This window comes from Punica granatum, chromosome 6 (assembly GCF_007655135.1).
Source record: "Punica granatum isolate Tunisia-2019 chromosome 6, ASM765513v2, whole genome shotgun sequence".
Taxonomy (NCBI): Eukaryota; Viridiplantae; Streptophyta; class Magnoliopsida; order Myrtales; family Lythraceae; genus Punica; species Punica granatum.
Genome location: NC_045132.1, coordinates 26167750 through 26195115, shown reverse-complemented (window position 1 = coordinate 26195115; position 27366 = coordinate 26167750). Strand labels below are relative to the sequence as shown.

The 27366-nt window shown below is 37.6% G+C and overlaps 3 protein-coding genes across 6 annotated transcripts; 2 read left to right on the top strand and 1 right to left on the bottom strand.

Annotated features, from left to right (window-relative positions):
- The first annotated feature begins 1929 nt into the window (after positions 1–1929).
- Positions 1930–4211, top strand: LOC116212492. Of its 4 annotated transcripts, XM_031547125.1 has the most exons (5): positions 1930–2160; positions 2265–2522; positions 2835–3046; positions 3201–3462; positions 3751–4211. In XM_031547125.1, exons 2-5 carry the CDS (start codon positions 2304–2306, stop codon positions 4075–4077), a joined length of 1020 nt encoding a protein of 339 aa, XP_031402985.1. In that variant the 5' UTR covers positions 1930–2160; positions 2265–2303; the 3' UTR covers positions 4078–4211. The 4 variants fall into 4 exon arrangements, with proteins under 4 accessions (XP_031402985.1, XP_031402987.1, XP_031402988.1 ...); XM_031547127.1 differs by lacking the exon at positions 1930–2160 and having other exon boundaries at positions 2382–2522; positions 2828–3046; XM_031547128.1 differs by lacking the exon at positions 1930–2160 and having other exon boundaries at positions 2383–2522; positions 2879–3046.
- Positions 4212–5923: 1712 nt separating this feature from the next.
- On the top strand, positions 5924–13997 carry LOC116211086. Its single transcript, XM_031545296.1, has 16 exons — positions 5924–6076; positions 6550–6912; positions 7215–7455; positions 7702–7979; positions 9040–9204; positions 9383–10141; positions 10240–10334; positions 10698–10757; positions 10841–10929; positions 11027–11092; positions 11197–11817; positions 11923–11991; positions 12202–12272; positions 12364–12421; positions 12835–13102; positions 13233–13997. Exons 2-16 carry the CDS (start codon positions 6683–6685, stop codon positions 13697–13699), a joined length of 3537 nt encoding a protein of 1178 aa, XP_031401156.1. The 5' UTR covers positions 5924–6076; positions 6550–6682; the 3' UTR covers positions 13700–13997.
- Positions 13998–16509: 2512 nt separating this feature from the next.
- LOC116209789 (transcription factor TGA9) lies at positions 16510–24381 on the bottom strand. The gene is made up of 13 exons (XM_031543481.1): positions 23938–24381; positions 23644–23847; positions 23446–23543; positions 22861–22958; positions 22473–22679; positions 21731–21772; positions 21583–21642; positions 21290–21367; positions 21144–21192; positions 20394–20665; positions 19364–19585; positions 17272–17414; positions 16510–16935 (listed from the first exon to the last, which is right to left on the bottom strand). The coding sequence occupies exons 2-13, from the start codon at positions 23748–23750 to the stop codon at positions 16851–16853; spliced, it is 1461 nt and encodes a 486-aa protein (XP_031399341.1). The 5' UTR covers positions 23751–23847; positions 23938–24381; the 3' UTR covers positions 16510–16850.
- Positions 24382–27366: the final 2985 nt, after the last annotated feature.

Sequence of the window (27366 nt, the reverse complement as noted above, 5' to 3'; positions counted from 1 at the left end):
CGTTTTTTTTTTTTTTTTTCATGTTCCTATTTTCAGTATGAACTATGGAAGGAAGAGTGGACCAACCAAAGGAGAGTAAGACAGCCTAGCCCAGCAAGGAACTGAAAAAAGAATATTCTCAATCATGAGTATAAACCAAATATATATCTACGCACGCAAACTATAATAAGTATATTACTTGGCAATGCTGAGCATTTCATGAAAGGGGGAGGATTTCATCTCATTATTTCAACAACGGAACCGATCTTCACTTTCGCAAGCTTCCCTTCCTTAATTCCCAACTTCCTTACGGAACCTGATGACTTCGATCCATTAACTAAACCTCACAAAGCCTATCCACAATCTTGAAATCACGTGTTAATTGAAGATAAGAGTCCGTAGGGCCGACTTCAACCGGTCCAGAAAAAGATTTGTGATTGCGATTGCAATTGTTTCCCTATGGAAACCAAACTGCTAACGCTTTAATGTCAATGTTTTATTTCATATGCAATATTCTGGTAGGTTGAGAAAACAGGAAAGATAAGAGCCAGCTCATGAAATCTCATTTTTTGTCATAAGTGTGAACAACTAATTAATTCGAATATGTACATATATCTATATACATGTATATACATACAGAGGATGAGCCAAAAGGCAGTGGAGCACATGAAATTATTGGCTTGCTTTGTCGAATCCATCAGTTGAGATTATTGGCTTTTTTACTGCACTGTTGTTTGTTGCAGTAAAGACTTCCGTTTACTCTGTGAGTTATTGTGTTTGGTTGATAGCATAAAAACCTTATATGAGTTTTTCCCGGAAGCAACGCTGATGTATCGACATGGAACTGGATACCGGGCTATGGGGGATAACAATTCCACTCTTTTTTAGTAAACAAAGGCAGGTTCAAGATCCAGAAAATAGGGCTATTTTGTATTTTCACAATGAAATGGAACATGAAATTCATTATGGTAATTTTTTCACATGGAAGTGGCCCAACCAACAGTCAACCTGCAGAGAGACAGAGCCCTCCAATCATATGAGCGGGACACGGATATCGGAAGATACCTCCTTGGGGTTGTTTTTGAATTTTGAACACAAAACTCCAGCGAACTGCATTTTTTTTTTCCAGTCAAATCACGAAATATCCGGCGAATAAGACGAGGTCAATTTCAGTTCTGAGTGTCTACTTGATCTTCGGCCCAGCATGTTTCAAGTAAGGTGTGCATTTGTTTTATAAATAATGTTCAACTCAACTCAATTTCACTTATATTCAATTCAATATCACAATCATTACTTTTTTTTATTTTTTAAATATTTTTAATCATTCAATTCAATTTTTAATATTAAATTGTTTCAACTATTCATTACTTTTTCACAATTCAACAACGCAATTATTATATAATCATTATTTTCTCTCAATTATTTATTACTTTTTCACACTTTTTCTCATAATTCAACAATACAATCACTACTGCTCCGTTTGTTTTCAAAGTCGTGATTTAAGATTTTAACTTTTAACTTTAACTCAAAACACTACACAACAAAACACACATTTCAAAAGTCAAATTGGTGGACCCCATATATTATTAAAATACAATCCCATTATAATTAATTATTTCTACCTTCCATTCATTTTATATTTCAAAAGTCAAACTGGTGGACCCCATATATTTTTGTCTTCTTCTACAATCACAATCACAATCACAAATTCGTGATTTAACTCCGAAAACAAACGCATTGTACAAATCAATTAAAATCAAAACTCAACTCAATTCAACTCTCAATCCAAATGCACTCAAACTTCTTCAATGCAGTTTAGATATCTCCACGTCAAATTCAGTTTGTCAATTGCGTAGGAACATAAAGGTTATATATACAATACAACGGATTTTACCACGGCCTGAACATGAAATCAATGGATTTACTGTCATAAAATGGGGGTGGGGAGGGGGGAGGAAAGAGAGAGAGAGCCTAATATGGTATCAGTGGAGCCTCCATAGAATATCCACATCTGATGCATGGAATGAGGATTGAGAACAGATCCAATTAGTCAATTTCTTGCTGCCCCGGAGACCAAAATCTCACAGACAAATTCAAAATAAACCCACGCCCCATCTCCAGCAAGTTGAGCAAGGGAAGACAAGACAACCCATTTCCTCGGGACTCTCCTGCCCCCATCTGGTAAGCCGGAAAAGCACTCAATTTCACGTTCAAGATTGGATTTTTAATTTTCATTGTTTGCTCTAGTGGATGTTTACCTGCGTACGAAATCTTGAAATTTTTAGGTGGGCTGATTAAGTTGAGGGAATAGTGGTGGTGGGTTAATGGGAATGGTCTTCAACACCCCCCAGCAAATCTCTTCCCCACAGAGCACAGAGCTCGAAGACTACCCTCCCATGAAGAACTCGTCCAGAATTAAGCTCCGGGATGGAAGGTATCTCGCTTATGCGGAGAGAGGTGTTCCCCGGCACGAGTCGAAGTACCAAATCGTCATCGTCCACGGCTTCGGCAGCTCGAAAGAAATGAACTTTCCTGTCTCCCAGGTATGATCACCAGTTGCTGTGTTCAATATCCTTTCAATTCCTATTGTTCTGATAGAGCCGTCAGCAAATTAATATTGGATCTGAAACCCGAGTTTTGCGTGGGATGTTGAATTCCCGGAGTCGGGTTTGCTGCAAAATCCAATCTTGACAAGCAGGAGAGCTAAAGGTTCTGGATATTCAATGCCCATTGAGACTTTCTCTTTCTTTGGCTGCTGTTTGTTTGGCTAGGGGGAAGATGAGCATGTGGATGTCCTGTTTGGGCTTATTATGCCGTCAATTGAGTAAATTTATGGAGCTGTTTTAAGTTTGCAGGAGCTGATAGAAGAGTTGGGCATATATTTCCTGTTGTTTGATAGAGCCGGTTATGGAGACAGTGACCTGAACATGAAGAGATCGGTTAAGAGCGAAGCTCTTGATATCGAAGAACTGGTGGACAAGCTAGAATTGGGATCTAAGTTTTATGTGATTGGTGTGTCAATGGGATCGTATCCCACTTGGAGTTGCCTCAAATACATTCCTCACAGGTCCGATATTCTTGTGAGAAACTCGACCGTATGGCCATTGATATTATGCTATTTTGGTTCTGGAAAACTAGCAGAACTTTCAGATTTCTGAGTTTTCTGTTCTTGGGAAACAATAAGAATTCAGGAAACAAAGTGCGTCCTGTTTTATCTGCAGGCTAGCGGGTGTGGCACTAGTAGTCCCGATCGTGAACTACTGGTGGCCTTCTCTTCCGAAGAGTCTAACGAAATTGGACTTTCGGAAGAAACTCATCCGCTGGACACTGAGAATCGCGAGCCATGCTCCTGGACTGCTACGGTGGTGGGTGAACAAGAAGTGTCTCCCTTCAAATTCTGTCCTTGAGAGAGACCCCACTTTCTTCAACGAACATGACATGGAAGTTCTGAAGCACTCGAAAGGCTTCCCGATGCTCACTCGGGTAACTTGAATGCATTCTTATTATTGATGTTTCAAATTTTTGCGGAAAATCCTGATGTTCAATAGAAGGCATTGCAATGTCTTTTTGGGTAAGTGGTAAAATAGGGGATAAAGGCATTGCAGTGTTGCATGTGCCACATGTTGAGAAAAGCAGAATGAAAGCTTACGCCTCAAAAAATCCAAGAAACAGAAACCCGTCTCTAATACTGAAGTGTTGAGCTAGCAGATGAGAGCATGGTAGTTACTTTTTTCTTTGTTTATCAGTGATATGTTCCTCAACAATTTTCAGGAAAGGTTACGACAGCAGGAAGTATTTGACACTCTTAGGACTGACTTCATGGTCTGTTTCGGAAAGTGGGACTTCGACCCGATGGAGATGGGGGATCCATTCCCAGAGAGTCCTGAAAGCTCAGTTCACATCTGGCAGGGCCATGAAGACAAGGTGGTCCCAGTCGAACTCCAACAGTGCATCTCAGAGAAACTACCGTGGATCCAATATCATGAGATCCCCGAGGGAGGCCACTTGATTGTGCACTACGATGGCGTCTGCGACTCTATCGTGAAGGCTCTTCTACTTGGTGAGGAGCCGCTTACAGATACTCAAGACAGCAGTTGATTGTACTGTACATAGGGGTGTGATTGTTACAGGTTTTCCGAATTCCATTCGTTTATTGAAGAATCAGATTGATTCTGTAAAATGTACATTACATTGAATTTGTTCTATTGAAAACTCGGAAACTTCACTCGGTTCTTGTGTTGGCATATATAGCAAGCTTCGAGCTTCGTTAGCTCCCAAAGCTAAGATACTTCCAGAGGGAAACACTTCTGAATTCAATGTTGATAGCAGAACTTCCATGGATATCGGCCGGCAAACTCGATTGCCGGGAAGAAATGCTGTGAAGCACATTTGCTAAACCATTGCATCTTAGAACTACTAGCTTCAGTTACATAATCACCATCAAAGTAAAAACTTGAATAATGTTACAATATAAAATCGTTACATAAGCCAGAGGAAATAACACACGGATTAAGATAAAATAAAAAGAGAAGGATCTTTCAAGTATAATAATACATTTCCGAGTGGCAATATTTATATAATAAATCCACAGAAAGCATTGGCATGAGCGAATAATCATTTTATAAGATTAGTTCGTGAATAATTACTTTATAAGATTAGTTTGTAGAAAGGCAAATCTAAAATCCTAAGATCAATAAAGATATCTTATTCATTAAAAAAATATAAAATCCTACAACAATTCTTAAAACTCTAAAGAGATAGTCACTTTATATTTTAACTAGTTATGAAATGTATACGTTGCACGAGATAAAATGTGATAATTTTTATTTTATTTTATTATATCATATATGCATATTTTAAATTATTATGAAAAATTTACAGTCAATAAAAACATATTATATTAGTAATTAAAATTCACCAATTAATAAAGTAAAAGGTTATATTAAAAGTCCATCGGTGCAACCATATATACATTTATTCTATATATATATATATATTATGTATAAAAATTCATTTATTTTAATATATTAATAATTAATATTAATACTAATGTGATCACGTTATCTTAAATAAAAATTTAAAAATTATCAAATATTATGTAGATAATAAAATCTTCACAGAAGTTTAAAAATTCTCTGTCATATCAATATAGTATAAAAAATATTCATTTTAATTTAAAAATTCGAAAGTTCGCCATTTTATTGAATATTATGTAACTAATAGTGCCTAATAAAAAATAAAATTAATAATATCACATTAGAAAATCAGAAAAATGTTACTTTATATCATTTAGAAATTTTTAAAATCATTTCTTATTAAAAATTGTTACAAAAAATTTAAAAAATTAAAAAATTAAAAAAACTCCATTAAGTGAGAGATAGAGAGTGGAATTATGTTTCAAAAAAAACATAGAAAATGAGAAAAAAAATAAAGAGAAAACTATTAAATTGATACACCATTTTATTCGCAATCTTCAATTTGGTAGATGAAAAAATTTTGCCATCAATTTCATACACAACGTTCGATTCGGTCTATCAAATGCCTAAAATGACGTCGTATTGATATTTCTTTTAAAAAATATAGATTAAAAACTACGTCGTTTTAGTTATTTTATTAGATGAAATCGAATGTTTTGTGTGAAATTAATAACAAAATTATTTTATATGCCAAATTGAGGTTGTGGACAATATGGTGTATTAATTTGATAATTTTCTCAAAAATGAAAGGGCTCAAGGGATTATGTATTTTCCTTTGCCGCCGCAACTATATCTTCATTACACTTCACACACCGGGTGTACAAGAGCCCACATTCAGATGTGCGCGGGAGCGGCAGTGAGGACTCGGGGCTGCCGTGGACTCGGTCCATGTAATTATTGTCTTGAAGAAAATAAGAAAATAATCTTGATATTGGCCTTTTATTTAGGCGTCAACGAATTATATTATCCCCAGACGGCAAAAGTCAATCATTGACTCCCCCGCGGGAGAAAAATTTCCCAAATTTTCTTTCCCATCCTAAAAACCTAATCCCAATCTTCAATCCAAATCACTCGTCTTCCTCATTCGACCGATCTTATTCCCACCGGCGTTCGATTCTCAGGTAGGTACTCGTCGATTGCTCGCTCGCTTCCCGCTTTCGCGCCATTTTCTGGCAACCCCATCTCCCTCTGTTTTCGAAAACCCTAGATTTTCCCTCCCCCTAGGGTTTAAGGTGGGTCGCGAGAATCAGGGTTTCTGGCCTTTGTGCAGCTCGATTTGGGTGCTCAGCAAGGTCGAGGTAGTGATTTGGTGGCGTCTGGTTTTAGAACAGTTCGCGATCAGCTCACTAGTGGCTTGTCTTGTCGCAGCTAGTTTTAGGATCATGTAGCATTTCGCCTTTTTTTTTTTTGGCTAAATGATCTTCCTTTCTATGCCACATTGTTAGAATGGATGCATTGTAATGCGCCTCTGTTGTTCAATTGGTCACAACAACTTCTGCAATGAGGCGGAGGCTGTTTCAATATTCTACGTAATATCTAATGTCAAGTTCCCGTATTTGCCAGCTTATGAAGCTTTGATTTTGGGCTGTGGCAGGTGACAGTAGGTTGAAGCAGATTCCGTGTTTGGCAGGAATCGTGTTCAAACTTGTCTGGAAAGTTCATGGTGCTGTTTCGAGGAAACGCGCATAAGGACGCTTACAGGCCAGGACTGTGGTGAGGGAAGCACAATGTTGCCATCAGAAACTACACCTTTGCCCCTGACCCTGGATCCAATCATACTAGGGAATCACAAATCTTCACGGACTGGAGAGCTAAAGAGGGTCTTACGTTTTCCTCTTGGCAATACCTCAGAGGGCCATGCATCTGGAGGTGACAGGAGTAGATCTGCTTCATCATCGACAAATGAAGAGCTGAAGCATATTAAAGAAAGCGTGCAAGATTCCTCTAAGCAAGCTGGGTAACTTCTCATTGACCTCTCGAAGCATCGGCCTTACTATTTTACATAGCGCACCTTTTTGGAATTGCTTTGATCTTTATTAGGAGAAAATGGGAAGTTGAAATGATAGATGTGATTTGATCTGTTGGGAAAGAATAAAAAGCTTAAAAAAAAAAGAAAAGCCATTCTTTTGCATATATGTGGTTAGCTGAGTAAAATTTACAATTGTTTAGGCTTTCAGCGCATATGATTCAGTTTAGAATAGGTGATGTACGTATTGGCTTTTTGAAGGCCTCGTTGAACTTTTTATAACACCAATGCAGCGATAGGGTAAAGATGTTTGGCCAAAATATATTCAAATTGGATAAACTGAAGGAAAACCTAAGCTCGAAGAAGCGTCAAAGAAGTGATGTAGCATCGAGTGAAAGGTCTCTAGTGAACTTGGAAAAGATAGGAAATCAACTTCATGGAAGCACACGTGATTCATGGAATCAGAGGATGGAGCAGAAGCCCAAGAGCGCTGGGTTAGTTAAGCGATCCCGAGCATCAGTGGCAGATGGACAGGTTTGTATTTGAGCGCTTGCTTTTCTTATTGATTTTAATCTTCAAGTATTATAGTTTCCTTAGTCACTTTACAATCTTTTCAGGGCCTGCCTTGAGCAGGAGAAGACATTTTCTCCTGGGAAACAAATGCTCTTGCTGATTGAAAAAATGAAACAAAGAAAATCTTTGGCATTTGTCTGGGTCAAGGAGTTCTAGCATTTTCTGGTTTTGAGTGATAGATTGAGTTTGTAATTTAACATGATACAGGATGATAGCAAGTTGCCTGCAGCTCCACGGCAGCTAATTCTAAAGGAAAAAAGAGAAGACAAGTTCCCAGTTGCTAAGGCAGTTCCGATCAAAATGGAGGAGAAGATGCGCAGGGTCCCAGCTGGAAGTGATGGTTGGGAGAAGAAAATTAAAAGAAAACGGTCTGTCAGTGCAGTAGGTGGTAGAGTTATGAATGGTGATGTTGATCCTAAACAAGCTATGGATTCTAAGGTGCCTGCTGATTCGAAGCTGTGCTCATCTGATGGTCCTGGTTTCAGGTAATGCTCTGTTTTGCCGAGTTTGATATCTGATCTTTTGATTGTATTGAGTACGAGAGATCTTGCTGGGAATAAAAGTTGAAAGATGATTGGCTCTTCTTTAATTAAGGTTAAAACAAAAAAAGAAAAAATAGAATGTGAACTTGCTTTTTTGGCTGGGCACACTTCTCCTTTGCATTTTCGTTTTTCATTTTATGTTCTGAGTGTGATTGCTTGTTAGAGCTTGGTAGTGTTGAGAACTCATGGGCAATCGCAAGCTACAATAATTTTGAGATAATTATCAGCAATTAATATTTAAAGACTATACCTTGCAATGTTTGCATGTTTCAAAAGGTTTTGACTTGTAATTGAATCAAAAGATGTGTAAGGTGCAATTCATGGCAGGTACTTGTATTATTAGCATGAGTATGACATTGAGGTTGCATATGGGTGTAGAAGATGTGATTAGCAATGCTAAGAGTCCGAGAGCTTGTTATGCTTACAGTTTTTGCAATTTACAAAACCATAAAAAAAAAAATTAGTCTACAGTTTAGAAATTCTGCTGGCAGTGTTACGGCATCTTCTGAATCATGGGGATCTTTTCTTTTTTTTTTTTAATGACGGAGATTTATTATATTCCTTCTAGCCCATAGGACCCCACCCCAGAGCCTATTGGACCGGTGTCTTTGTGCCCGCTCCTCAGGTTAGTTCCTGCGATGATTACATGTGTGGATGGCCTGCAAGGGCTCCGCATCAAGTAGGCTTCAAGCTGGCGACCTCTGAGATTACTGCTGAGGGAGGACAGTTAGACCACTTGCGCTAATTCTTGGATGTTTTAGTGAAAGTTGTTTATTACCCTTGGTCTACAAGTTTGAAGGTTTTATTGAGTTCGAATTGAAGCATTGATATCTAGTGATAGTTTCTTTATTGAGTCTGATCAAATTGGTAATGGATATGAAGTTTCTGTCAACTATAAACTGCTTATGTGGAACTTGAAAACTGTCCATCATTTGTAACACAGTGTTGTACGTATTTATCTTTTTTCTCCATTTGGCAATTGGATTAATTTGTATACTTGCAGATCAAAATCTTCCTCTGGAGTCAGTGGGGTGAACAAACTGAATCGTCGCTTTGAGTCTCCAAGTCCAAATGCATCCACATTTGTTCGGAATGACCAAGAGGCAACCTCTTCTCCTAAGGACCGTACGGATGTGTTAGAGCAGAGGGTTCTACTGAAGGGAAACAAGTATGTTTATCATATTTTATTTGAATGCTCAACTTTTTCTAGCAGAAATATTTGTCATAAATCCCAGGGCACAAGGGAAGATGGATTCTTGTGTATAGACAATTGTAGATCTTTCCTTTTCATATTCTTTCAGTTTTAACGATGCTGAGGATCCTGACACAGGCGATCGTTTTTTCAGATCTAATGGTCGGGAGGGTGAACTGAGTAGCAGTGGTCCTGGTTTGCTGATTCGAGGAAAGTTTTCTAGAGCACCAAGAACCAGTTCCATCATGGTTCTTGATTCATCTACTAATTTAGAGTCCTCTCATGGTGCTCCTCAAGACTGGGAACAGCCTCCAAATGTGAATAAGATCACAGCAGCAGGTGATGCTAAGGAGAAAGTCCATCCCATCTCTTCAGGCACATCATCACAGCCTATGGCTAAATGGGGCGGTCAAAGACCACATAAAAAGTCTCGCCTAAGAAGAGCAAACCTACTCTCTCCTGTTACAAACGATTCAGAGACCCAAAATTCACCACAAGGATTTGGGAAGTCTGAGTTAGGTTGTAGGAGTTCTGAGGTTGCAAACAATGCATCTTTGCATGCTAGCGCTTCAAATATTAATACCTTAAAGGTTAGAAAGGAATTTCAGAGAGTAGCATCACCAGCTGGTGTATCTGAAAGTGAAGAATCAGAAGCATTGGAAAATTGTCTGAAGGAAAAGGCAGTAGATGGGTGTGAAGTTGCATTGACCACGTCTCATTATGCTGAGGGTTCTGTATTGCCTATAAAGAATAAAATGCCTGTTTGTGAAATAGGAGATGGAGTGCGTAGACAAGGAAGAAGTGGTCGGGGTTCGTTGATGAGGTCAGTCGGTCCTCCAATGAGGAACAAGACGGATGATTTAATGGCTAAGCCACCTCAAAGCACGAGGCCTGGTCCTGAGAGAAACAAGAGGTATGGAATTTTTGTTTCTTAAGAGCTGTGGGTGATTGGTTGCATGGTTTTCCTAGGTATAATTACGTGCTGAATTATCTCTATGTTCCTTGATCCAGTAAATCCGGCCGACCAGCTGTGAAGAAATTGAAGGATCGAAAGGGACTTCCTCGAGTTGGATCAGTCCTAGTCAGTGGTTCTCCAGAATTGATGGGTATTGCATATTTTGCAAATTCTTCGTACATGATTGAATTCAAGCATTTTGCCCATGTTGCTGACCTAAAGAGTTCAAGCTACCTTGGACGTTGATAATAGGATATAGAAAGCTGTTGAAAACTGAAAAGACCTTGGCAGCCCTGTTTATCCAATCAGCCATGTGGCACACATGGACAGAAACTGAGATGCGCTGTTAGAAAATGGACTTTCATTCTGTCTGTTTTCTATAAATGCATGTAACTATTCAATTAGCACAAAAGAAAGGTTTTTAGCAAATTTTATCTGACACCGATAATTATATTTTTCAATGTCTACTATATACCAGTACTTTCTCATAATTCTGCGGTATATCAACTTGCAGGTGAATTGGACGATCATGAAACTTTAGTTGCAGCTGCCAAGTCTGCTCGAAATGCTTTGAGTATGAAATTAGTCTTACTATGCTTTCCTAATTCATTGGTTCTGCTGAATTATCAACATAAACCTATTTTCTCGTTTATGTAGATCAAGCTTGCTCTAGCCGATTTTGGAAGAAAATGGAATCTATATTTGCCTCTGTGAGCAATGATGATGCATCATTCTTAAAGAAACAGGTATATTAGAAAATGGACTGATGTGCTTGCTAATTATTATTATTATTTTATTTTTCTGAATTTTGTTGCCTCTTCCCCTGTTCTTTGGATGGATCAGTTTAGTCTTGCGGAGGAGCGTGGCGAGGACCTATCTCTGATATTTGGCATTGACTATAACACTTCGGTAAGTACTGCTTCAAAATTTCTTGGAACATGGATCACTCAGATGGTTGTATTAAATCCTACAAGAATCAAGAAGCTATGCTTATCAGCCTTTTCTCCTCTCAGGATGTGTTGAGGAACAAGGATGATGCTGATCATTCTGATGGAAAACAAGGAAATAATCTGGGTCAGGAAGCAGTTAATATGGGTCCTCTCTGTGGTAAATTCGACATTGGCAGGCTCTGCAAGCTTCCTGCCATGTTTGATAGAGTAGTTTCTGCTTTAATTGATGATGAAAGCGAAGAAGTTTACCAGCAAGCCGAAGGCAAAAATCTGTCCCCACATGCTAGTGATGATTCTCATTGCGGTTCATGCAACCAGATGGATATTGACTCCAAAGACAGGGACAAAATGGAATCTGAGGTTGAGTCAGCTGTGGAACAAAATCAGAAGCTCTGCTTTCTGGACAGGCTGTCCTGTAACAAAGGCGGTGCATCTTGCCCATTTAGGAATTCAGGCATGTCGACTTCTGGATACAGCAATGAACATTCTTTTGGAGATGATGAATATTCACATCTAGAGATGGGGCTCATCAGTGAAATCTGCTCCAGTGACATAGGGAAGCTCCAGCAGAAGGAATTGCATTTTTCGGGCTTCCCTTTGCCAGATGAGCAGTATCAATCGATGTCTTTGAATGACAGGGTTATGCTGGAGTTACGGAGTATTGACTTATGCCCTGAAACATTGGTATGGTTTCCATCTTACGCTCCAATGCTCCTTTCTATTGTATGTTGTATTATGGTTGATTGATGTAGTCATGATTGTCTCTAAACACATGTTGCCTTGATGCAGCCTGATCTAGCTGAAGAAGGAGAGCTGATCTTTGATATCGCAGAGCTGAAAGGCAAGCTGTGCCAAAAGGTAACACATCATATTTTACCTGCCTTTGTAGCATACTGAAAGATATGTGTGTGTATATATATATATATGTATGTACATATATGTATATAAAACTGGAAACAGATTACTTTCGGTGCTTTAATTTTCTCTGTAATGCATTTATAAGTTGTATAGTTTGAGTATCCCCTTGTTATCCCTCTTATCTTGTTATGTGCTTTCTGAATATGCTAGGTTACAAGAAAACAGAAGAGGCTGAGAGAGCTTGATAAAGCCGTTATTAGTGGAGAAGACACGGATAGAAGGTAAAATTGAGATTGCTTGGATGTACCCGTGATATTAGGTTCTCAAATCTTCTACTGAAAATATAGTTTTGTCATTTGGTCTTGTATGCAGGAAAGTTGAGGAGATAGCAATGAATAAAATTCTTGAGATGGCCTACAAAAAGCGAATGGTTCGTTCTCTACCCCTGATATGCTTGTTTTGTTTTTCTGCAAGTGCACTTACATGCTTCACATATATATAAGAAGATGACGCGTATATCAGATTTGATTTTGTTTTATATAAGAAGATGACGCGTATATCAGATTTGATTTTGTTTTTCTTTCCCGAAATTGGTGAAGCATTTTGAAATAGGCCAGTTATATGATTTCCTTTGTTAATGGCTTCAAGGATCTTGAGTTACATATATTAGGTGTTTGGGTTTTTAGATGGTGAAAGAACATGCGGAAATTACCTCAAACGATTCAGAAGATGATAGCCAACAAGAATGATGAAATACATGCTTCGCATTCCTGAGTGAATGATGTTATAAAGGATGGGTTGGACCTTTTGATTACTGATGAATTTCCCATCACATTTTTGTAGGCTTGTCGCGGAACCAATTCTACAAAAGCTTCGGTCCGTAGGGTTCCAAATCATGTTGCCTCAGCTTTTATCAAGAGAACTCTTGCAAGGTGTAGAAAGTACGAAGAAACAGATGTCAGCTGCTTCCGTGAGCCAGCGCTGCAGGATATCCTTTTCTCTCGGCCCACGGGCAAGAATGATGGGAAATCTCTTGATTGTGTTGGGTCGGGAACTGCTAGTAATACCTTGAATGAAGCTTTCAAGCATCAGGCGGGAGCCAAAGGATCAGGTACGCTTTTCATTCCACGCAACACCCCCCCCCCCCCCCCCCCCCCCCCAAAAAAAAAGAAAAAAGAAAAAAGGAAATTGAAGCGAGTTCTAAGGAACCGTTGTAATCCAAAGTATCTTGTATTTCACAGGAGCCATTTCCAGTTTGCCTGAGGTGTTTGATACCCGAGGCGAAAACACTGCCAACCTCTCCCCTGAGCAGGATTCTGAGAAGCCTGGATCTTCGAAAGTTACATCAGCTTTTGACGTCAAAAGCACTGCTGTCTCTGAATGCCAAACAAAGACGAGCACAAGGCAGAGGCTACAGAACAGCAGTCGAAGCAGTGGGTTCTTGGAATCACCGGAAACTGCTTCTCTTCCTGTCACTGGAAATCCTACTCAACCGATTGGAGTGGCTGCTGCAACTAATATTCCGCCCTACGTAACTAAGGAGCCAGGGGGAGAATCCATGGATCTCGACAAGTTTGCACTCGATGGAAATCATGATCAAGACCTAGGGTCGTTACTCAATTTTGATGTGGATGGGCTGCAGGACTGCGACACTGCAGGTCTCGAGGTACCTCCCTGGGATGACTTTTCCAGCGTTATGATACTATGATGAGCTCCACCCACTCATCTCATCTGCTGCTCGACCCCGAATATGGGAAATTCTCAGCACCATCGTTGATTCTTCCGGTGTCAAAACAAGTGGATTTTGATTGATCCGCTGCTGATTCATTCTTCTATGTATGTATATCTTAGATGTTAATTAGGCCGACAAAATTTTGATTGTCTCAATTTCGAGCAATCGACTCTTGACAGTAGTATACCCATGGGGTCATGCGTACATCCTTGCCAGAAGCCAACTGATGAATGTCAATATATCCTTTTCTTAGGTATGATGATTGGTTTCATTGCTCTGTTCCATTTCGTCGCGTCCTGTTATTACAGTCGATATTTACAGGAACGGGCTGGTATCTTGAGGACATCGAGTGATTCACCTCCTTGTAAGATGGAAGTTAGTACTAAAGCTTCTCTATTCCATAAAATCAGGGGAAAACTCACGTTTTTCGTCTCACTTTTCGTTTTTAAAATGACCATGCTAAGTATATTTTATTTCTTAAGAGTCGTTGCTTTGGAATTAAAGAGATAAAATTTCATACAAAAGTCACCTAATTAACCGTCACTTTTTAACTCTCGTGTGCTCAATTTTTCCTCTCCACTCTCCCCTCTCCCTTGTCTTTATAAGCCCTCTTTATTTTAGAAAAATATAATTGAATAATTTATCCTTCAATTTTTTTACTTATCTACCTCAGTTAATGCTCATTCAATTATTTCAATCAAATAAAAAAAAATCATCGATTGGTTAGAGTTAAAGAGATATCTATTACTTTTTAAAACTTTAATAGTTAACTACCGATTTTATTGATGATATATATAAATTAGTAATAAATATTATTATTTATTTAAAAATTCGCATGTAATGCGGGAGTATACCTCTATTATGTATTTATGCGGTTTTTTTAATAATTATGATAAGTAGGCCATCTGTATCAAATCAAGACCTAATCAAAAGGGACGTGAGCATTACATTAAATGGGAAACTAATTAAATAAAATGCCATAAAGAGATAGAATTGTATTATACGTAATCTGTTCATCCCCCGATCCAATTTTATTATAATGCCGGTGCTCAAAAGCACGCCGACAGTGATGGAAATTTCCACCCTTTTTTGTTAATTCTATTATTTATTCAATTCCGTAATTAAAGTTATATATATATATATATATATATTAACAGATGAAACAGAGACAAAGTGTAGAGGAAAAAAATATCAACCAATCAATTAATTAATTAATTATTAACAATAGCATAATAAAGAATTAAGGAAAAACAACACGAACCAATCTGATCGACATTGAGTTACATATTATATGCATAGCCATTTTAATTAATAATTAGCCTGCCACGTAGCTAGTTAAGCTGGAAATTTGCAATTTAATTAATTAATTGATGATATGAAATAATAATATCTTTGCGATTTCTTTTGTCGTTGACTTCCTGTTAGATTAACTTTAACTATTCAGTCGAAGCATTAATTGATTAATTAACTAACTCTGCTGTTTGAATATTGTTCGTCGGTCATTGCCTTAATCACAGCTATATTACTGTCCGATTAGCATAATCTTTGTCGATGATAGATTATAGTGTAAGAAGAACATTCATCACTCTTCGGATCTCCCTATAAAATATATATCATAGGTATGCTGGCAGTTGCGTCGGCCTTCCAATGAATTCGTAGTCTAAGCAATAGCTCGTTCCAGCCGATGATATTTTTTCAGTTTTAATTAAAAGTATGCACGAGAATGATATATGTGCATTGATATGTCACAATCAACCCCATGCAATGCCATCCACGTAGTCAAATCAATAAGAAGTCATATGGAAGCACACACGAGTATATATACATACATATACAGAGAGACAACATAGATAAATATGATCGAGAATTTTTTATAAGTAAACGAGAAGGAAATGTCGTCCTATGCGTAACTTAAATCAAAGAATTTACTTGATATGTTGTTCAACGGGGGGAAAAAAAAAAAGGGACTTTACTTGACATGATATCATCATCGAATCTTTCCTCTTTGGAAGGAGTTTCTAAAGAGGGCCATTATTCGTTATTGCTTCATCAAACATTAATATATGGTCGTACAAGAAAGCGAAGAATAATAATTAACCCTTTTGGTCACTTAAACTGACCATTTTAAGAGATTTTAATCCGTGACTTATCCTGAAAATTCGAAAATCCTAGAGCCTTAATAAGTTAATCCTCCTTCTAGAAATGCCAACAACTCCAAATTAATTTCCAAGACCTAATTCGATTCCCACCCAAAATTCATAATCATAAAAAACTCCCATTGAGAAGAGAGACCAACCTTTCTGTTGCATGAATTATGGCCTTCTGTGATCATTTTTAAAATCTTCCCCACAACCACTTCATTTATACGTACGTTACAAAAGCTGCCATATATTTATACTCACGGATATATATATATATATATAAGAAACATATCAACCACTCTCCTCCCTACTCCCCAACCATTTTTGTCTCTACATATATACCTTCTTTTTCCTCTCCTTGTCCATATATATATATATATATATACACAACAATACTTTTACGCTCATTATCAAAATACCACGACACCCTAATATTCTAAACTCATACAGATTACTGTAATTAATTAAAATTTGAATTCAAGATCTTAGTTTTTTTTTTTTGGGTGATATGAAAGGAATTTTTAGCAGTGGACCGACTTAATAAGTAGCCCATCTCTCTGATCTAATCTCTTGGATATTTCATAAGGTCATCTTAATTCACAATCAGAGAGAGAGGGGGGAAGTGTTCATACATACATGTATTCATTTCATTGTAAAGCTCATACCTTTTCATTTGTCCTTTCTCTCTTTCTTTCTTTTGAACAAGTAGAAGCTTCCTCATGCATAATAGAATTGATGTACATTTACAAAGATAACATAATTAATGACCCAAAAGGTCATTTAGAGGAGCATAGTAGCATCATGTTAATTGAGAGGATAAGGAAAAGGAGAGAAAAGCCCTAATCTCCTACGAAGTTGCTTGAAGAGAAGCCCACCATTAAAAAGAGGGAGAAACAAAAAAAAAAAGCCTAGATCTAGCAACTGATGCGATGATGTGTCTCGAGCAATCTCATCAAACTTGGGGTCTCCAACTTGCACCATCGTAATCAGAAGTTAGAGAAGTGATTTTGCGCATGCTGAACCATTTGTAGATCGGTCGTCTGGCATGAGTTGTCATCATTCATCATGGTCCTGATGGGTAGAACAACTTGATTAGATGTGATGATAAATATATCACACAGACACATCGAAAGGAATACAGGATGTGTTTCTATATATAATTTATACCTTTGCAACGAATAGATTAGGGGTTGAAATGTATGAATGGAATATGTATGTGTGTATATATATATATAGCTTCTACCATATGAAAAGTACCCAAAAAAAAAAAGGAGTATCATATATAGCTGATTAGATGCCCTAATATTGAATTGCTAACCAACATTTGACAAGATTAAAACATTTTCATCTATGAAAGCAAAGTGCTGGGATCGATATTATAAGTTCTATCAGATTTATATTACTTACTCGCGTGGACGAGATCCCCATAGAGAACTTAACGCCCTCAGCCGTCCGTAGTATTCTCCGATCACTAGAAAGCACCTAGCCGCCTGTCTCACTGTTAGTATCCTACGCAACTGGTGAAGCGTCTGTTGCCTCAAATTATCAGCCTGTGTGCAGTTAGATAAGCACAAATCAATCAGCTAGCAGCTTAGTTAATCAATACATCTATGAAATCTTTATAATATAAGATGAAAGAAAATATAACAATAATCAAATTCATTAAAAAGAAAAAAAATGATAATAGCTATCAAGTTCGAATATAACAAATAGTGAAGTGGCACATGGATACAAGCCAACCACGTTTTAGAAAGGTTCGAAACTCTTAATTATCTTTGGAACTTGGACCATTCCAATCATAGAGAAAAAATAATGCAAGAGTTTTCGAGCGATATCTTATATTAAATTAAATGGACTATATATTTATATGTTGGCTTGATAAGTCTAGCTAGGATTTGTATGATTTTATTTCAACAAACATCATTCTCAAACCACCTTTTTGATTGCAACATATATAGATGTAAAATCCCTATCGAACCCTGACTATTCAACTCTATATATAGAGAGAGAATCGATCGACTCCTTAAACTTAAAGCAAAAAATTATTAATATTCACAACATAAATTATTAGGGTGGAGAGCAAATAAAATATATTTTTCATGTATATATAAATATATATATATATATACACACATTAATTCCTCAATTATTAGAGGAAAGAAATACTATTAGATATTAAAGACTAATTATATGCTTACAAGAGGTGACCAACAAATATATATATATATATATATAAAGAATCTGTATAAAATAATACAAGTCGGAGTGACGCGCTAGAGTATGCCACGTAAGACGAAGTCTAACTCTGGTTGCGAGACCTTTCGTGTCACCACCAGTAAGAATGTGTCAATTGTCACAATATCATGTCGCCACCTCGACTTTAGAAGCCGGAAAAATTTAAACTTATGAAAAGTCATAAATAATAATTTATGCTATTTATAATTAATAGAATTTAATTTTTGTGGACTTAAAGGAGTGTCGTATTCTAGATAAAGAACCTATTTTTTGGCTCTATGATCATTGATATGGAGGGAAATTTGAGAGAAAAAAATTCATCAACTGGAGAAACCAAAGGATATTGAAATTAGTATCATCATCTTGAGGTAATTATATTGTATATAGATCGGAGGGAGATAATTATCTATGAAGTATAGAATAAAAATTTTATTTAAGCAAGTAATGGAATATTTGAGAAGATACAATCATGCCATATATGGTATTTTTTTTATTGGATGTAAGAAATAAAATATATTCATTAGAAGATTTTTTGAATTAGGAGAATCAATATATTCTTATAGTCAGTTGAGTACTAACATTATTTTACTAATCAATGAGAGATTGCATTTATGAAATGATATGAAGATATAAGAGAACAAACAAAATTATTTTCATAAAGGTCATAGTGAAAGAACTTAATAATAATAATTTTGTTAATCATTATAATAATTTTAACTCGCGCATGCGCGGGCCAGTCGTCTAGTTATTGTAATCACCATGATCAGAGTGTTAATTAGATCTTCATAAATGAGACGGTGGATCAGTATCCTAGACCGTTTGCTTGTATGTGTGGCCAAGTTGACTATTGTGAGGAAATGTTAGAAAACATTACTGTATTGTTTGATTTTCTTTGTAAATTCCTGTCATAGAAAAAGTCAATATAAGAAGTTCAAATCAAAGCTCACGTCAATCACAATTCAAGCGCACGTTATTAGAGGGTTATATTTGCGGCGCCAAAATAAGACTATTACCGACAATATATATATATATATATATATATACACAGTCATGTAGAAAGAAAAAACTACATGTGTTTTTTTTATATAAAAATAAAAATGGAAGAACATTCTCAGAAGCAAAAGCAACAGCTTCATCACAGTGATAAAATCAGACATTATTTATATAATCATTATCACTAATTGCTTATGGGATATATCAATATGCACACACATATATATGTATCGATATATATGGATTACGGACAGTGTCATAGTTTAATCACCTGTCGCACGAAGCCTTCGAGATTGGCAAGCTTGCCCAGGGCAATGGCCATCTGTTGCATGCCATCGATGATTGACCCACCGGCTACAGTATCGACCAGTGACTGCTGGAGCTGTTCTAGCCCCTGCGATAGAGCCTCCTCTGCCTGCTGCGATGACTGCTGCAGGCTGTAGATCCCCATCAGTTGCTGCTCCGTCAACGGATCCAATTGCGTGATTAACATCTGCAAAGACAAAAAAGAAAAGGATACAAGCGAACAAAATCAGTTAGCTAATAACGGCAGAAATTCATTTCAAGTATAACTGATCACCCGTCTCATCAGGGACGATCGTGACTAAGAGATAGTATAAATAAGAGTTCGGTTTTGTGGGATTTTACTGAAAATTACGAGAATATATTTAGAGTTTAATATATAGAAAACATATCTGGTAGAGTAGTTAACAAAATTTTCCAAGGGTGGTTGTGGGGACAGTTCGGTCAATTTAATTTTTTTTCTGTGCCCTAATGCGTATAATTTCTTAGTTAGGGCACAACCACAAAATCTTGTCCGAGAATCTAGCAGGCTGGACTCAGCTTGTCAAATATGGAAGAGTCAGTAAGATCACGATAGGAAAGAGCAGGATGCTTGAAATTAAGTCGGGCAAGTCACGAGGTACCCTCAGCTTATTGCTTTAGATTATTCATACTCAGACTCCAGTTTATCCTTAAGCTGAAATAGCCTTAATTATTTATAAGAGGCATTATTTGTCCAAAGTCCCTATAATAGGACAATAATGTGTCCTTCATATGGGAATTTTCTATATATATAGAGTCTATAGGGCAAATCCACATAATTTTTTCTTAATTGAAACAATAACAAAATGGGACCAACCTACGTATATATAGCTTCTTTTCATCCTCTACCGAAAAAATTAAAGCATATAAAAATCTGAAAAGAAACTGCTTCCTATTTCTAATATTATATATATATATGTGTGTGCGCGCGCTTCATTAATAAAGTCAATCGACAATTTCTCGGTATGATTACTGACCTTGATCAGCTCAGATGGTCGAAAGCCGCCCATCCACAGGAAACAGCGCTCGGCGGGAGTGGTCCACATCCCGGTGATGAGGTGGAAAACATCAGATTTTGCAGCTGACCCCTTGAGCCTGAATATCTCGTCGTAGTGGGAGATACATCCATCCACTATCACCCTAAGGTCGCCATCCGAAAGATGTGCCTGCAGACCCGTCCTGAGCTCCGACATGTGCCGGTGATCGTCCTCTAACCATCTAGCATATTCCATGTCGAAGATTGCAGCTCCTAATGATTCGACAATTAAAACTGAAACGTATCAACCGTTGCAGTGACTAAAGAGAACATGAAAATGGACTTTTGCTGGTTATAATTTAAGAGGTAATTAGCTGATGGGGGAAATGGAAATTCTCGAATTAGACAAATAGTCAAAAGGGAAGATTCAACAAAAAGCCAACTAACTTTCCTATGATAATTAACTAAGCTAACTAAGTTTAATTTAATTCGAAAATATTTATCTATTCAGCTCCAAGAGTAAATATTATTAAATAAAAAAAATATCACATTAAAGTCCAATGAAATAACTCCAAGGATTTATTATCTTTATAGTAAAAATAAATGCTCGATCTTGATTTTCCTTTGGATCCCCTTTTGACTATGAATGGGCCTCCACGTTTGACCCTAAAGGAAATTTGTCTCTCTTTTGATAAAAAGAGAAATTACTTTAAAAGGTTATTTGTTTGTTTGTTTTTTCTTTTTTAATTACCAGAGCTTATATTTCCTGCTGCACCGCCGCACCCACCTAAGAACAAGCCCTGATAAGAAAAGAACAAAAGTGAAATCGATGCTTCCACTTATAAATTAGAAAAAATTCAAAGATAAAAGGGAAACTATTTGTCATGTAATAAGAACCTGAGAGCGGGCCCTTTGAAGGTCTTGCTCCAACTGACTAAGCTTGATTCTGCTCGATTCGAGCTGCTGCACATACGCCTGTACGAGATGGGAGCGACGTATACATATTAAAGGAGTTATTCAATGAAAAAAGAAAAAGGAAAACAGCAGAGAACATTGTTGAGGAAAAATAATTAGATTTACAAATACAAACCAAATACAAGATTAACATTTTTTTTTTTTGGAATGAACGTGTGGTATAAATGATAAAATAGGATAAAGGGCATTGAGTAAATATTTAAATAAATTGTCACCTTTTTCCTCAGTCGGCTTTTTCTTGCGGCTTCTCTGTTTTGTGCCAGACGTCTCAGTGTCTGAAGCCAAAGCAATTTCATACGTTAGCAAAGAGAGATGGAAAGCCGAACATCAATGGAAGCAATGAACTCGGATGAAACTAAAGACCTTAGCGTCGAGCTGTTTATCCGAGCTCGATCCGGCCCTCCTCTGAAAGTAAGAACAAGAATATCATGATCAGTTCTTTTCTTTCTGTACATGAAAAATAAAGAGGAAAAGATTTCACATACAGTTTCCATGGTTAATCTCTCTTAAGGAGAACTAAGGAAGAGAGGGGGACCGAGAGAGAGAGAGAGAGAGAGAGAGAGAGAGAGATCAGGTCCGTTTAAAAGGGCAACCTTTTTTTTTTAAATTATAAGTTCTGTTCTGCAAATCATGATTGTTAATATCTTTCTTGGGATTCTGGAAATTAAGGAATTTGCATGGGATTGGGAGCAGCAGAAGTAATGATTACTGTTATGTCTCTCTCAGCCCTCTTGGTTTTGATTGAGAAATTAAGTTCTCCCACCGCAACCCTAACACATAATAGACACAAAGCAAAAACAAACAAAAATTTTGCCCTTTTTGTCTGGGAATTGTGGGGATGGAGCAAAGTGGGTCTTATTTGCTGTGGGGAAAGGGTCCAAGAAAAAGAAACTACTGTGGAGATTCTCTGTTTCATGCTTTCGTTTCGTGTACTGTTTTTTTTCCCGGTCAGATTTTTTTGTTTTGATTTCTAGGACAATTGTTGGGACCTGTGCTCTTTTCATTTGCAAGGTAAAAGACAGAGAGAGAGAGAGATTGGATTATGAGATAATAATCAGCAGTTGATAAAAAGCTGATTAAAGGTTGAAAACGTTTCGGAGAGAACCTTGTCGTGTGACGGCTTAGGAGCAGACGGATTCTGGGAGGGCGCGGAAGTATCGTTTGCCATCTGACTCGAGATGGCCCAGTGGTGATCGGCCGATGACGATACCTTCCTGCTGACGGGGGAGTCGGGTGCTTCGGTCTTGCCGGAGATCGTGGTGTTCACTGCCGACCCTGAGTCGGTGCTCTCTCCGCCCGACTTCGAGTTCCCCTGGGCGATGATATAATATATGGATGGAAACGTTTATGTCAGTCAAAGCATGCACCTAGGAACAAAAAATTTTGAAACTTTTTTTTTTTTTGATGAGCCAAATGATCCAAAATTCAAAAGGGTCAGAAGCTCTTTTTAGCTTTGGTCAACAAAAGGGCCAGAAGAGAGGAACAGTACTCACTCTGGGATTTTGGTGGAATCTCAATGGCCAGGAAGGGAACATGTCCAGTGTTGCTGCAGGGGGAGCCCTGCCTGGCCCTGCTGCTGCTGCAAATAAAGCTGCAAAAGAATCAACCAAATCTCAGAGTATCATCCAATCCATGATCAAAATATTAAATACCCTTTTTCTCCTCTCTTTTGTCTTCCCCTTTTCCTTCTTTTTCTTCTTCGTTTTCCTTCAATTCAATTTACTTCATCATCATGATCATCGGTCGCCCAGGTACAAAGAGAAAAATCAAGAGAAACCAGCTTCAACCTACTCCCTCTTTTGAGCAGTTATGGGCACCGGGCAACAAAAAGGCCGAAAGTTTCCAACTTTGTGGCCTCACGACATTGAAGCCCCGACCCCTTTGCATCATTGCAGCGCCTGAAATGGAAAACTTGTCTTCTCTCGTCGTGAAAGTGAAGAAGACCTTTTCAACTCTCCCCCCCCCCCCCCCCCCTCTCTCTCTCTCTCTCTATACGTCACCCAGAGGGAAAGAAATGCAGCAAGGGGAGGACTGAAGTCTGAGGAGGAGAAATTACAGAGCATGATAATGACACGTACGTGGTGATTTGGCTTGATCATCATTTCTGATCTTCAGCCCTTGCAGCACGATCGCTTCTTCCAGCTCCCCGAAATCGAAAGCAGGCCCCTCTTGATTGCTGCAGGCAGATAGACAGAACAATCCATATATTGTCACCAACGATTAATTTTACAGAGAACCTAAGAGAGGCAAAAGGAAGACTTTGTTTCTGCTTTTACATGAAATTGTTGGGATGGCTGATGCCATGCAGAGGCGAGTATGGGACATGGTGGGCAGACGGTCCGGTGTCCGAAAGACCGGTCTCTCCCATCCTGTGGCTCGCCATGCTGAACAACTCTATCTTCTCTATCTTTCTCTCTTCTCTGTCTCTTCACGCCGTCGTTTTCATCTCTTCTCTGCCTCCCCAACTCCGGTGAAATGAGCTGCAAGTAAGTAAATCACAGAAGAGCAAACGATCACCAGAGCCAGTCTTTTCATGGCGAAACAGAACATGAGCTGAGACAAAGACACGCCTTAAGATCGGAGGAAAGACCCAGTTGAGAGAAGCAGCAGAGGGACCAAAAGATGAGAGCTTTCGCCGGTCAAACTATAAAGGGAGGAAGATGAAGCAGGGAGAGGGGGACACAGAGAGGGTCCACTCCTATTTTTCATGAGAAAGACATACATCAGATGTCTCTCTCTGTGGCTCTACTCTTATTCTTGTTCTACTGCTGCAGTGATGCTGCTGCTTGCTGTTGCTGTTGCTTACTTTTGATGATCCTCCTTCTTCTTCATGGATAGGATGATTTGATCAAAGTTTCCATTTGAGATGATGGAGGTCTCTATCCCTCTCTTTTTGCTGCTTCTCTGAGAAGAAAACCTCTTGATATGATGACTAGTCTGCTGTTTACCTTTTTTATTTCACTCTCTCTCTCTCTCTTCTTCTTCTTCTTCTTCTTCTTCTTCTTCTTCTACCTTATAAGAAAAGGAGCAAAAAATTGATTTTGGGACTTAGACCCAAATAAAGGTACAGATATCTTGTCCTTGCTGCTCTGCCCCCTGTCCGAAATGGCCACCTCACAGTTTTGCTGTTTGCTGGGGTTGAAAAAAGAATTAAAAAAAAATAATCACAATATTTATTTATTGATAAAAAAACAAAAATATCATATAAAGTTAAATTGAATTACAAAAAAAATTAAAAAAATGAAACAATAAATGTGGGGTCTCCTACAGGAACCCACTAGAATCACTGGCTTCTACTCTGTCTGGGTTAAGAATTCTTAGTTCTTGAATCGATCGCAGTAAAGAGTTCAGATAAGAATAAATCTGTTTTGAAATACAGTCCATGCGTAGCCAATTTTTACCAAAAATTCTCTCCCACGAATAATATATGTATAATATAGAATTTTTCTTTACATTGACTGCAATATAAATAATTTATTTTGCGAAATGGGATTGATATTGTTTTGGTGCGTCTGTTCATGTGATAAAACCCTTCTGACTTTTACTCTCTCTCTCTTCTCTCTCTTGTAACCGCCTGAGCATTTTCATTGGTTCTTTTGCTGGGGTGTCTTCAGATGGTGCAAGTACTTTGGTGAACAGATAATAATCACATATAAAAATCAATATAAATGAATTTTTTTAGTTTTCTGCATTAAATTTTGCATTCAATATTCGAGATGAGACAATGTTTTCTTTCATGAAAGTTGGCAGAAAAAATGGAGTGAGATAGGAAAAGGAGAAGAGGGAGGAGGAGAAGGGGATAGTAAAGTTTGTTACCTCCTCCATCTTTGTCATGAAGATAAGAAATAATAAGAAATAATAACAAATAGAGGACAAAGAATCTCGGATATGAACACGGTTTATAATTATCACAACTTTTAAATAATTGTCTATTTGAGATAAGAACAACCTATCTGGTTGTCAGAAACTTCGAGATTGTTATACATATCGCATTAACTATTTAAAGATAGAAGCACAGAGTCAAAAAGGACTTATTCATTAGTGCAATCGTGAACTGGATAGCATGCTTTTGTAGGAATCGGCGTAGTAGTACCCTTCTCACGAGTCGAAGTTCAATCCATGTCGAACTTATGGAACATGGAAGAAAAAAGAAAAGATAGAGAGAGTGGGTGTGTGTAAAGATCAATTGGTAATGCCAATTCAACATATAAAGCTTTATGAGTACAAAATTAACAAACACCAATCCACAGACAACATCCACTTGCAAGAGTAAAATTTGTGCCCATGGAGATGGATTTGTTTGGTATTATCCCCTTTTGTTGACATGTCAACATCCATTTCCTGTCATCACCTAAAACCATGCCGCATGAAGATTCTTTTCCATTAATAGAATTTTCTTTACTCGTTATTAATTATATTTATTTGTTTATCGGAGGTCTACGAAGGGGAACAATGTCCAGGCATTATTATGAGAATATATATCAATTAAATTCCTCTGGGAGGGGTCCTGTCCTTAGTATTTTTCATTTTGGGTAGGTGTGTGTTTGTTAGGCATCCCTCATAAATGGCATATAACTTTTCTACATGTCACGTATGATACCATAAAAGGTGTCTCATTATAATAATTTCCTAAGTATCCACGAGCTCGTTCCTTTGTCCCGAATTCTGGGTTGCTCCTTATTTGCATGTAACTTTTCCCATATATGTGTGTGTATGTGTATGTCAATGTCCAATATCATCTCTCTCACCCCCTCATACAATTGTGATATGTGATATATTTGTGCAGTACAAGTAGATACATGGCGGACCCATGATCTCTTCCATATGAAGTGGTGGACCAATTCATAACATTGCTAATATTTTTATATGGTTTTGTCCATCTACTACCCCCTTCATTTGTTAGCAATGGGTACCTTTGTTCTCCCACCGATAATAATAATTAATTATAACAATAATAATACCAATAATAATAGAAATTCTAATTATGAAACCAATGATAGGCCTAACCAAAAAGTAGATTTGGACTCAATAGAGAAGTGGGTTCTTGGGATTAGGTATTGTCCTTGCCCCCCCCCCAGCTATTATTTAAAATTGCTTATATTATTATATGCACCATTTCTCTCAAGAGATCCACCCAAAGTAATATTCTTCTTCATGCAAGATCTTGCTTATATAGCTTTGCTCGCTTATTAATGATTGGCTCGGAGGAAATCTAGCAGGACATTTACTTATAGGCCTTGCTATGAGATATTAATAATGATCAGAGATTTAGATTAAGTCGTGCTGAGTGATGCTGTCTTTCCATAATAAGCATGATATGATGATGCTTGCTTTCCCATATTATATATTTATAGCTACGCATATGTACAACAATAGCATCATTCATCGAATTATGTCAAAACTAGACGCTTATCGTGCTCTTTGATGCGTTTAATGTACGGCGAAACCGTAAAAATTCGGTTCTCGCTGTAGCTAGCCAAACGGTTGACCTTCTCATTTTCATCCCAAAAGCTAAGACGGCTCCTTCAAAGTCGCATGACAGTCAGATCTTATCCTCAGATGAATTCTTAAATGTAATTTCAGTGTTATTCGGCATATTATGGTGTCTGAGTTGATATATATATATATTATCATATACGAGTTGAAAGGGAAAAGGGGAAGGCCACTTAAAGAATGTGGAGAAAGGAAGTTCCATAAGGGTAGGGCATTCTCGAAAAGGTCGGCGCTCATTGGAAAAGATGGATTGTTCGACTTAAAAAATAATCAAAATCAATTAATTGAGGTGGTCCATTGCGTGATTAGAATAATGATCTAGGGTCGTTTTTCTTATGATGTACTTCTTGCGATTAATCAAGCTATATATTGAAAGATACGGGATTTCCCCCAACAGCAACATTTCTTTGGGAATTTTACATTAAGAAAATCAATTTGATGGTGATTGATTAAGACAAGAAAAGGGACTCCATAGGATCATAGTTTGATGGGCCTGGGCTACCTAG

Coding starts and splice junctions, on each gene's coding strand:
- LOC116212492 (XM_031547125.1), top strand. CDS start 2,304: ATGGGAATGGTCTTCAACACCCCCCAGCAAATCTCTTCCCCACAGAGC. Junction 3,047..3,200: donor CTCAAATACATTCCTCACAG/GTCCGATATTCT, acceptor TTTTATCTGCAG/GCTAGCGGGTGTGGCACTAG. Junction 3,463..3,750: donor GCTTCCCGATGCTCACTCGG/GTAACTTGAATG, acceptor AACAATTTTCAG/GAAAGGTTACGACAGCAGGA.
- LOC116209789 (XM_031543481.1), bottom strand. CDS start 23,750: ATGGCGAGCCACAGGATGGGAGAGACCGGTCTTTCGGACACCGGACCG. Junction 22,959..23,445: donor TGATCAAGCCAAATCACCAC/GTACGTGTCATT, acceptor ATTCTTTTGCAG/CTTTATTTGCAGCAGCAGCA. Junction 20,666..21,143: donor AGCAGGAAATATAAGCTCTG/GTAATTAAAAAA, acceptor TCGAATCATTAG/GAGCTGCAATCTTCGACATG.
- LOC116211086 (XM_031545296.1), top strand. CDS start 6,683: ATGTTGCCATCAGAAACTACACCTTTGCCCCTGACCCTGGATCCAATC. Junction 10,335..10,697: donor TGGTTCTCCAGAATTGATGG/GTATTGCATATT, acceptor ATCAACTTGCAG/GTGAATTGGACGATCATGAA. Junction 10,930..11,026: donor CATCATTCTTAAAGAAACAG/GTATATTAGAAA, acceptor TGGATGGATCAG/TTTAGTCTTGCGGAGGAGCG.